Below are 12,728 nucleotides of genomic sequence, written 5' to 3'. Positions count from 1 at the left end.
GTATTGAACTAGACTATTACTCTGTTACCTCTTTGAGCCTTATAACAACAAAGTTTAATAACAACCTTTTACAAATATAGTAAGTGAAAAACTTTAATTTTCACTTTATAAAAAACAAAATAATAATTCTTGATGTTCACATTGCGTTCGGAGGTTAAAGTTTGTGTTTATTATTTTTATCACTATTTTATAACGTCGTCGTCGAGTAAAAAAAGAAAACAGGAAAAAAAAGCAAGTTCCATTACTTTTTAGTTTTTTTTTTCTAAAACATTTTTGTTCTTAATCGTAACGAAGTTTACATTAATTATAGTTTTTGTTTAACTAAAGAAAAAATGCTATTTTGATATCCTGCTGCGTCTGCTTTGTTAGATTAGTTGGTTAAAAAATTTATTTTGTGGCCATGGCCACAAAATAAGATAAAATTTTTCTAAAATATTAAATATTTCAAGGTATAAAACAACTGCATGAAGTCTTTCTTTTCAATAAATTGGTGATTAAAATATAGAACTAATCATGTTTATAAGAATTTCATAGAAATATATAACATTTATAATTTATTCAATAATAAATATAATTTATTCAATAATAAAATTTTGGTTACCAGTAGATAAAAACAATTTTTTTCTGGAAAATCTAGAAGATTCTAGAAAAATGAAATTTTTTTTCTTAATTGTAAAGATATTTTACTACTGATCATTATTTATTAGTTTCAGCTGCTTATCTTTTTCATTGATTTCTATTATAACCACGGATTCCATTTGTACTTTTTCCGCCGTCATCTTCTATAAACTATAAAACTCAGCATTCGGTTCCCAGAGGACTCTGTAAACTTATAAACAGCAAAATATGAACTATCTTAGTGTGTTCCGCATATTTAACTATAAAAGGGCCTTTGACACTTGGGGTAATTACAGATAAAAAAAAAAACATATTTGTTTAAACATGGGGTTTGATGGATATACACATGAAGCTTGGTTATTATGATGCGTAATATAACATGAAGTTTGGTTATTATGATGCCTAATATAACATGATTAACTGGCAGATTTTAAACAAAAATAACATTTTTAAATATAAATACTACAATTTGTTACAATAACTGTTAAAACCAATCTTTAAATTTCCCCCTAAGTTCAAGTAAATCATAAATAGTTAAAGAATAAAAAAGAAGTTTAAGCGCAACTTTCTATTTTAGGTGCACAAAAAGAATATTTGCTACAAAACTGCAAAATAAGTCAACATTTCAACAAGAGCCATTACGAACAAGGTAAACGTTTTAAATAACAAGAAAAAGCTAGGTGTCAAGAAAAGGCAGATCTATTAAGGGCGCGTACACAGCCCAAGCTTAGCCAGAAAGAGGTTCCAGATATGTACTGAGTTTGTACTTAAGATAAAGAAAATAACTTTTTATGAACATAACTTAAATAAACTTAATTCAAATTACACATTAGACATAAATGCGAATTCAAAACAATGCAAAATATAAAATAAAAATTTTTGTTTATTAATTGCTTTACAGATTATTTATCTCAGACATACGGTCAAAAAAAAAACGACCCAAAAACATTCAACCAATTTCTAGAGTAAAACTGTTCTAGGTTTTAGGTGCCCTCTAAAAAAAAGCCAATAAACAATATCAACTGCATGGTGAAAAAAAATAAAAGAGCATTAATGGAGGAGACTTTGAAGGATTGCTGCAAACCATTTTTAAAAACTGACAATAGCTCACTAACCAAATTTAAAAAGTTAGTCATAATAGCAATGAAACTATTTCCATTAGTTTCCCTTTCCATAATATTTTTCAAGTTTTTTATTGGCGTAAATTTATAATAGTTCATAGTTATATTTGCTGTTTGTTTAACAGATTGTTCCTAGACAAAAAATACCCACGCTAGAAAAATGCCAGGCTGGACTACGAATCCCAGATCTTTTTAAAACCTGTTGCAAAGACTGGGATCTTGAATGCCCAAATTAAAAGACTGTCGGTAATTGACATCATTGCAAACCTGAAAAAGAAGTTGGTGATGTCAGGGTCACCTGTTAAAACCTATGCTATGGTGGTTTTAAATGTCTAACAATTGAGGTACAAACTTTTTTTATTGTTTTTTTTTTTTAGCATTCAATCGTGACACTTTAATTTAAAAACTAAAGGGTCACCGTGACACCTAAGTTTTAAAACTCTCAAAATGCTAGAAACATTGTTTTAAAACTTAACTGTCACGGTATTGCAATTTTTTTCATGAAATGTTTATATTAACATCAAAATCTTTTTTTTTATTATTATTAAGCTTTCTGACAAAAAGAAGGTAGAGAAACTAAACTAAAACTGCCATAGACAACTCCGTAACCTGACAAAAATTCCGGAATAAAGCAAAGAATAGAGGTTCCAATAGATTAAAGGTACCAAAAATTCAAAAACCTTTAAAAAACATTTCACCTAAGTTAAATTTTTATTCTTTGTATTGATGAATTTTCAGAATGTTCAAATTTTTACTGTTAAACTATGTACGTGCTTTGCATACTTTCCATACGTATCCAAAGGCGTCGCAATAGTGTAGACAAAGTTGACCAAGTCCAGATGGCCACCAAGTCTATATTCGGATTGATAGGCACCTATCTTATAATGGGATTGCAGATATTGCAGAAATACTTTTAAAAAGTTGAGTTTTGTCTACAGGCCAACAAGTGTGTTGCGATGCCACTATACGTATTCATACTATGAATTATCACAAGTTTTTTGTATTTTTGATGGTAAAATTTCTAAAGATTTGTTTAACTTCTTTTATTTATGACTTTTGCATTTAAATTGACTTATTTGTAGTTTGTAGACTATGTTTCCTTCATTATCCTATTTTGCATTTCTTTAAATCGTCATTTTGTTATAACTGTTGTTTGTATTTTTTGATTGATATCTATTGATTTGTATTATTTGATTGGTATCCTTAGAATAGTTTCATTTGATTGGTATCTTTTGAGTAGTGTTTTTTGGTTGGTATCCTTTGATTTGGGGTCGTCCATAAATTACATCACGCTCTAGGAACTATAATTAAAATGAAGAGTTACGATGGTGTGACAAGAGGAGGGGAAAGGGTCAAAAGTTGAATGACTTAGTTAGTGGACGAAATCTTAGTACTTTTTGATTTTTATCCTTTGATTTATGCTTTTTCTGATTGGATAACCAAAATTTTTATCAATCGCCTAACCTTATTTTGTTTATCTATATTTTTAATTATTTCCACTATATTTATATATTAACTTTTATTACTATTAATGCTTTACGACACTCAATTTAATGAAACAACTGTTCAATTGACGTCATAATTAAAGCAGCCGTGTCGCAGTGTTTAGAGCTCTGAAGCACCTTAACAACCACGAAAGAAAAAAAATTTATATATGTATATACTTTTTATTTTATTTTTTGTTATTGTTATATTTTCTATTTTTGCAAATAAAATAAATATCTTGTTGCTGTTACTAATACTTTTGTTATATAATTTTAAAATTTAATTTATATAACAGTATTTAAGTATATTTAAACACTGTTTTATAAATTCTTATCGAGTTCTATCTGAATGGGAAATGATTTATACGTCCTATATATATATATATATATATATATATATATATATATATATATATATATATATATATATATATATATGTATATATATATATATAAGACCTATAAATCATTGTTTTCAACAACTTTTATAAATCACAATGCTGAGGTCCCTGCAAATAATTGGTCTAAAAAAGACGTTTTTAATACGTCTTTTAAATGTATTAGACGTTTTTTATACGCCTAAAAGCCTTTTTTTTAGACCGAATGTTTGCTGGGGTGGAGGCTCTGGAGTTTAGTGAGGATCAAACTATAAAGCCATTAATGAGTGTGCCTATCGACCAAAGTTCACCTGTATCCAAAAATTTTCAAGGTAACACTTTTATAAGTAATGCTCAAGGACGCCCACAATTTTTTTTTTGACAGCCACCAAGAAATGAGAACTAAGTGTCGTACTATAAGCGCGAGAAAGTAAATTAGTAGAGGATTTTTTTTGCTAAATGCAAAACTTTTTCATATACCTTGCAACAGTTGTAAACACACAAAACTAAAACTAAAAAATAATATTAAAAATTATGCATAAAATGTTTTAAAAATGAAACTTTTTGGTAAAAAACAATTTAGTGAAGAATAAATAGGTTTTTATCATTTTACTAAATATGTGATTATAATCATTTTTAACTTGAGAAAATATCTCCTTTCAATCAGATTATTTGATATAAACGGATGTGCAATTATTCAATATTCCTTCCTTTCAGTATTTGTCTAATTTGCGTACAAATCAGTAAATAGTAAAACATTCGTATAAGCAGCAATAAACTTGTTTCAGTTTTATTGTTATATAAGTGTTAAAAGCTTTTGTAGATGTTTTATTATATAGTTGAGCTAATGTTTACTTAAAAAAAAAAGTTCCATGGAGTACAGTTATGTTACTTTTTATGTTTGTATTGCTATCTCTGTAACTATTTATGTTGTATTGGTCTAAAATTATCAGATTTGATAAGCAGATGTCAAATAAAGTTATTTTTTATAAAAGTATTGTTTTTAAACAGAGAAGTCGCCATATGGAACTCTTATAACTGCTGCTTACTTTGTTTCTGTCACCTCAATTGGCTTAAATTTAAAATCAAATCTTGGATTACTAGTTTGGAATTTTATAAAATTTTTGAATTTTAGATATTATTAATATTACGTTTGAAAAGAAAATTCATATCTAATAGTTACTACAAAAGATTTCGCAAAAAATAAAAAATTTAACTCAAAAATAAAGGATAAATATTTATTTACTCGTTTTTTTAGAAATGTTCTTGAAAAAAGAAAACTCTTTTAAATCAGCGGTGGATTGTGTTATTTTTTTATGTACTTTTATTGTAACGCAAATATTGTTTTAAAAACTTATTGAAATCTTTTCAATTATAAATAGCCAGGTCAATATCAGTAAACGTTTTTTTTTTATTACTGCGATTTTAATTTGATTATGATAATTATTTATTATTATAATAAAAAATACTTTTTGTTATTAACAATAAGAATTTTTGAAGGCTATAATCTTTTTTTCTGATTGTATCTGAAAAAAATTGAATTAGCCTTTGTAAACTCTTTTTTTTTAAAGATATTTATTGTGTGTTATTTATTTTCGATATAATTAAGTTTTTCGATTTTTTGTTGTTGATAATTTTCCTATTAAATTATTTATTCTTTTTAAACTCGTGCTATTTCAATATTTACCTCTTTTTTTCTTCATTGCGTAAAGCAATAACCCTTTGATGTAACCTTATGAACTTCTTATCAAAATTTTTTCATTACTTTTTTAGAGTAGATATAAAAAAATGAATGCTAACGAATCGACAAACGAATGCATTGAATGTTTGCAGTACGAAGATACATCTCAATGTCTCGTAAATATACCACTGATGGAGCATCACAATAGTAAGGAGAAGTTAAAGTCGTGTACAATAGAAAATAAAAGTTCTCCTAAAAGATTATTGCCTCTTTTCTTTGAAAGAGCTTCCTCTAATATTTTTAACCCTTGTTTTGATTCGGAGGTTTTAGAGACGGAATTTAAAAATCTAAGCATGTCATTAGACAAAAGTTTGTCAGAAATGGGACTGCTTTACATCGCATTTACATCTCTTTTACTGACAATATTGTTTGCAGTCAGTCATACAGCTGCTCAATCTTATATATTTATATCTGTCAGTTGTGGTACCGCAACAATTATAGCAGCACTTTTATATATTGTGACACATTTTCTGCGTCATCAACAAGAGCCAAAAATAGCTAAAGCATTTTTGTCTATTATAGTAACGGTCTTGTACTGTGGCGCTGATGTACTTTCGTTTTTCTTCATAAAAGAAGAAGAGTTTTCTTATGGTGCACGATTCGGATTGGCAACGTGTATGATAATAGTTATATATACAATGATGCCAGTACTACCTCTATATGTAAATATGACATTAGCGATAGTTTTTTCAATAACCCATGAAACCGCTTTATCGCTCACAACAAAACTACCCAGAGATCCATATGTTACAATAAGTAGCGTGTTGCTACACTTATGCGTTCATGTTATTGGTTACACAACCGTTTTTATGGCATGTGTCAGAAAACGGAGCACATTTTGGCGCATTTGTCAGAGTATAGTTGCAAAAAATGATTTAGAGATTGATCAAAGAATAAAAAATCGTATGATAAGATCTGTTATGCCAAAAAAAGTTGCTGAGTTTCTAATTAAAAATGGATTAAAAGATCAACAACTTGAACAGCAAGTTGACTTATCGAAACAAAAAAACCCCCAGTTTAAATCGTTTAGACCTTTTACTATGGACAAGATGGAAAACGTAAGCATTCTGTTTGCAGACATAGTCGGCTTTACAAACATGTCAGCAAACAAAAAGGCCGATGATTTAGTTTATTTACTGAACATGCTTTTTGGAAAATTTGACGAATTAACAAAAATTAACAACTGTGAAAAAATCAGCACACTTGGCGATTGTTATTACTGTGTTGCTGGATGTCCAGAAGAATCAGTGTATCATGCCATTTCTTGTATTGAAATGGGTTTAGATATTGTTGAAGAAATAAAAAGTTTTAGAAAAAAAACTGGAGAAGAAGTTGATATGCGTGTAGGAATTCATACTGGAAATGTATTATGTGGTATTGTTGGTAATAGAAGAAGAAGATTTGATGTTTGGTCAAACGACGTCAATCTTGCTAATAAGATGGAGTCAAAAGGTTTAAATAATAATAATAATATATGGGAAAAGACGGAGCAAGATGGCTTTTTTAATAACGTCTCAACAAAAAAAATTTAAAAAAGGGTGAAACAATAGTACATATATCGCTTGTACATTGGTTTTGTTAATTGGTGTCGTTACATTTGGTATATATATATATATATATATATATATATATATATATATATATATATATATATATATGCACGCACGATTACATTTATCGAAATATATAACATTATTCTATATATTATTAATCAATTTTTTATTTTTCATTTTTTCAACTATTTTTCTTCTCTTTTTTTTCAGGTCAACCCGGTAGAGTACATTTTACAATTAAAACACTTGAGTCTCTCAATGATCAATATTTTGTAGAAGAAGGACTTGGAATTACTTACTCCAATGTGTTTTTCAAATCTTACTTTATCTTAAGTCGCAAAAATGGTTTAGATTCATATAAACCATGGCTGAATGATGATTATGCATTTAGGACACACACAGATAGTATTGCCCAAAACGATTACGAGTTTTCAAATTTTACCAAGAAAAGAAAGGAAGTGAACGGAACTATAGAAACTTTGCACGAAAGTCATTGCGAAACAAATCATGATGGTATAGAGGTTACTATTCGCTCCTCAACCTCAAATAACAGAGTTGAAAATAAATGCATCCAGAGCAATACTGAAACATTGTTTCAGCGCCAACAGTTTGACAACACGTTTGACGTTACCTACGGTATGGCAGTTACAGAAAGTTGCCTCAGAGAAACTATGAGAGCTTCCGATGACAATCAGCTTGTCAAACTTATTCGCGAAAAAAAAAAACAGAAAGAGTACTTTTTCAAACCACTTTTACGGTGGTGGACGCTAACATTCATAGATGTACCGGACGAGAAAGACGTAGAAAATGAAGTAGAAAGACTGCCAAAAAAAATTAAAGAAGAAAACAAGATGGAAAAAATGTTTAGAGAGGAAGGTTTCAAACACTTCAAACTTAACCCTAAAGTTTTAACATTTGCCTCGCCAAATGTAAATTATATTTTTGACATTATTACAAACGCCTTTAACTTGATAGGAATCGTCATAGCAACAATACTATTGTTTTTTGCAAATATGCCAAACAGCCTTGTCGCTACTATTTCAGTTTGTTTATTGTGCATGTTTCTAATTCTTTTTTATCAAACATCAAAACTTATGCCACAAAAAATTGGAGACTTGAAAGCTCAAACTGGTAAGAATAAATATAACAACAGTATTTATATAAATATAGATATCTATATATACTGTATTGTTGCTGTTATATATATATATATATATATATATATATATATATATATATATATATATATATATATATATATATATATATATAAATTAGTAAAAAACACTTATCTAACTTCTATCTTCTACTTTAAGTTTCACAATTGCTGGATCATCACGAAGAGTTAATTTATTATTGCTCTGTTCTTTAAGAACATTGAGCACTCTATTTGTAAAATACACTAACATAATTTACATATATATATATACATATATATATATATATATATATATATATATATATATATATATATATATATATATATATATATATATATATATATACATATATATATATATATATACACATGCATATATGTATATATATATATACACATACATATATGTATGTATATATATGTATATATATATATATATATATATATATATATATATATATATATATATATATATATATATATGTTGTTATTCAAAAAATAAAAAAATTATTTAATATGCTTATGTTTTTTTTCCAATTTTCAATTTGCAGATCTAGGAGGAGTCAAGTATGGAAAACTTTATAAATAGTTATTGATCTGAATGTATTGGTTTAATAAAATGTTCTAAAAAATTTAATGAAGGGTAATAATTTCCTGAAAAATTCAGTATTAATGCTACAATATTAATCTTGCTAAAACAAAGTTATATATTCCAATTATTCCGTTTTAATTCAATTTATCCCCTTTAAAATATAAAAATTTTCTACCGCATTTGCATGATTTTACAGTGATGGTTATTCCAAAAAGTTAAAAAAAATAATAATACACTGACATTATCATTTGATACCTCCTGTATTGAATATTTTTTAATTTTTTATTATTTGTTTTTTATTAAGTATCAATCATATAAGTATGAATAATTTTGCTCAGGATAAACATCTTTATAACAAAAATATTTCAGTATTTAGCTTTGTATTTAGAATCCAAGGAGGAGAGTCATCTACTTCACCAATCTGATTGTCAAAAAGCATCAGATAATAAAAAAACACCTGATGAGCAAACCATATCAAATTGCGCAACAAATTACTATAAATCGTTAAAAAATGAAATGGTTTCACCGTGGGTTACATCTCATCTCTTAGGAGGCATCATAATGTGTTTTCCAGGTGTTGTTGTGTTTTCTACATACCAAGACTGCACAAAAAATCACTGGGAAAAAAATAAAGTTGATCTTTTTTCGATGTTAATGTTCGTTTGTTTTTTACACTTTTGTAGTTTTACTCAACTGTCATCGTTAATGAAGTCGGTCATTGCATATGCGTGGGCAATTTCATTTATTCTGCTCCTTTTGCTCTTTCCTTCATTAAACTGCATGGTTCGAAAAAATGAACTAGAAAAACTTGTTATAACAGATATTGTTGTTGTGGTTGTTGTTCAAATAATCCTTATAACAGTTCTCAACCGCATACATGAACAAGGCGTCAGAGCAAACTTTTATGGAGATAAAGAAGCTGCAGAACAAAATAATATTGCTTTAGAGCAGAAGCACGTTGCCGAATGGCTTGTGAACGACATGTTTCCTCGGCATGTTTCTAAACAATTAAAATATACAAAAAACGTTTCAAAAAACTATGATATGGTTGGAGTTCTCTTTGCGACAATTGATAATTTTGGCGGGTTTTATGAAGAAAGTTTTGAAGGTGGTCTCGAGTGCATCCGTATATTACACGAGCTTGTTGCGGACTTTGATAACGAGTTAATGAAATCCGATGATATTGAAAAAATTAAAACAGTGTACGGAACGACTTTCATGGCTGCCTCAGGGTTGAATCAAACAAACAAAGTAGACACGGTTGACCTCCATCATACGCATTCACACCTAAAATCTTTAGTCGATTTTGCAATTGTAATGCAAAAATCTCTCGATGAATTTAATGCAAATATGTTAGGATTCGTTTTTAAATTACGTTGCGGGTTTAATGCTGGTCCTGTTACTGCCGGGGTTATGGGAACTCTTAAACCTCAGTATGATATATGGGGAGATACTGTTAATTTAGCCAGTAGGATGGATTCGACTGGAGTAGTTGATAAAATTCAAGTATCCGAAGAATGCATGAAAAAGCTAGAACATTTCTATACATTTGAAAAACGCGGAACAATACCAGTAAAAGGTAAAGGGCTTGTATCAACGTACCTACTTGTTGGAAAAAAGAATTGATTATTGTGCTTACGCAACGCATACTTTCTTTCTATCGAAGTACTCACAGATCAAAAGCAGATAAAGTGCTATGATTTGGAATAGAGATAGAAAAATATTTTTAATGGTGCTTTTATGTCCATGAAAACTTTGTAAAAAGAAAATATATTCATGGTGAATTACTAATTGTACTCTAAAACACTCACCACGATTGAGTTCTCTAAAACACTCACTGGTTTATTCAAAAATATTCATTACATGTTTGATTGTAATGTTATCTTACATGCTTGATTTTAATGTTAGATTACATGTTTGAATGGAATGTTACCGTACATGTTTAAATGTAATATTACTTTAGATGTTTGGTTCTAATGTTACTCTACAAGTTTTATAATCTTACCTTTAATGTTTGATTGTAATATTACCTAACATATTTGGTTATAATTTTACCTATTTTACATAGAAACGTTTTGCAATAAATACAGCTGGCTGAAGACATTTAGCCGACAACTTAAAAAAAATTACCCAACAATTTTAGTTGAAAAAATTACTTTGAGATTAGGCTTAATAGCTGTGACATAATTTCCCCGAGAAAACATTTCAAGCATTTTACTAAATTTTCATTGAAAGTTATGATGAAGATGACTTTTTTGTTAAATTGTTTTTAAGGAAAAAACTTACCTTAACAAAATTTTATAACACCTTGTAAACTATATGTTTACAAGGTGTTATACAATTTTGTTAATTAATCAAAAATAAGCTTTTCAATCCCCAATATATCAATATTTCAATCCCCAAAAAATCATTGATAAATGTTCAAGTGTTTGATCGTTATAGTAGGGTGGGCATATCTGAAAGTTTTTCTATATAGAGCTGTTTCAAAGGCGAAACATGACGCAGAATTCAATTTCTCCGCAAATATATGCGTGTAATACATCATTCTATATGTTTTTTTGGGTTATGGATCTAAAAATTACAAAAATGTGTGCGTTAAAAACTGTTTTAGATCAGAAACATGTGTTTCCTGTCCAAAAGTATTGCTTTTATATATTGAAATAAATGGGAAACTTAGTAAACTGTTGCGAAGGTAGATGCTCTCTCTTTGCGCGCACTCACTTGACCTCTAAGGTGCCTAAATGACCAACAGCACGTTCAGCCTGGTATAAGTAACCTACCTACGTGACCGAATGAAGTGCATACTTGACCAATACCACGTTCATTTTTCTATAAAAATCCATTGTTTTAACGCTGATTTTTCATTCGAGGTCTGGACACTGCACACTGATCCGCCATGTCAAAGAACACGGATAATTCAGTCAAAAATAGAAGCGATATTGTAACTTGCAAAATTGCCGTGGTAGTGTACCGACGATAACCGACGTTCATTAGTAAATTCAAGTTGAAAGTGGTGCATATTTAATTGAATGGATGATACACCTGTGTTCAGTGAGACCTAGTTCTGAAATTTCTCATAAAATGACGCAAGCAAAATAGTAGCGCAGGAATTATCTGACGACTGGATATCAGAGAATGTCTATCCACTGTGTCAACAAAACATAGCTAAGAAGATAAGAGACAAATACCAAACTTTTGTTAAACAACATAAAAATTCAAGTTAAAAGAAAACGAGCCAATGAATACAGAAAGCTCAAAATTTTGATATGCGTATTACAAGCAGAGTCTACGACATCAGAACAAATGATGTAGCATACAAACGGAAGTTGGAAGAGTCATTCGGCGTTAAAATGACAGATGAAAATAAGGCATTCCGTTATGAAAATTTCTACGGGTCTTACTTGGCGATCTGTACATGGACAGTTTCACAGAAACGTAAAAAAACAAGTGAAGAGAAACGAGGAAAGACATTGGTCAAATGAGAAAAAGCGGAAGGCTATGGAGGAAATAAGTAGGCAGGAAAAAGCATGCAAAAGTCTTCAGTATATGGATGTCCAAGATACGGAAAGCGTTCAAGGAACCAACTCGGAAGACCATCAAAACTTTGTTGCCGCACTTCCAATAATGATAGAAACACCGTCTTCCAAAGTTTCTGTCAAAAACTAGTCGTAAATTTTTGGACGAACGTGTAATGAGATACACAATACAGTGCTTATGCGACCACAAAACTAGTCGCGGTGACATAGTTAGCATCATCGTAAAAACTGCTAACATCATCTTTTGTCAGAAATGGACAATCAATTCAAATCGGCTGGAAAATAATTCTGAATCAGACTTGGATGAACCGGAAAAGCGCACCGCCGCAAACACCCTGAAAAGATGTCACTCTACTAAAGATCTCACTTACGTTTTCGCTACCGTGAGGATTATAGATAGGTATTTGGAAGACGCATCTTATCTCAACCTCCAGATTGAGATAAGATGCGTCTCTCCAAATTGAGATAAGAAGGCGGCAAATTATTTTCTCAATAAAGAAACTAGTGATGTTTTTACCTTTAGCTTAGACAACTTAACTAAAGCTGA

At 29.4% G+C, this 12,728-nt stretch overlaps 1 protein-coding gene across 5 annotated transcripts in view; it reads left to right on the top strand.

The window, feature by feature from the left end:
* Nucleotides 1-10,679, top strand: part of LOC100209499 (adenylate cyclase type 9) — a 33,584-nt gene extending 22,905 nt beyond the window's left edge. For 2 of the 5 annotated variants that reach the window (XM_065812674.1, XM_065812673.1), the window contains exons 2-5: nt 1,196-1,267; nt 5,374-6,793; nt 7,105-8,025; nt 9,034-10,679. In XM_065812674.1, the coding sequence (XP_065668746.1) occupies nt 5,389-6,793; nt 7,105-8,025; nt 9,034-10,271 (3,564 nt within the window). In that variant the 5' untranslated portion in view covers nt 1,196-1,267; nt 5,374-5,388 and the 3' untranslated portion in view covers nt 10,272-10,679. Of the gene's footprint in view, nt 1-1,195; nt 1,268-1,864; nt 2,084-5,373; nt 6,794-7,104; nt 8,026-9,033 lie in introns of all 5 variants that reach the window. The other 3 variants (XM_065812671.1, XM_065812670.1, XM_065812672.1) reach the window with 2 other exon arrangements.
* Nucleotides 10,680-12,728: the final 2,049 nt, after the last annotated feature.

This window comes from Hydra vulgaris, chromosome 12, assembly GCF_038396675.1.
Source record: "Hydra vulgaris chromosome 12, alternate assembly HydraT2T_AEP".
NCBI classification, from domain to species: domain Eukaryota; kingdom Metazoa; phylum Cnidaria; class Hydrozoa; order Anthoathecata; family Hydridae; genus Hydra; species Hydra vulgaris.
Note: the sequence above shows the minus strand (reverse complement) of the source record. Positions and strands in the feature narration are given on the sequence as shown.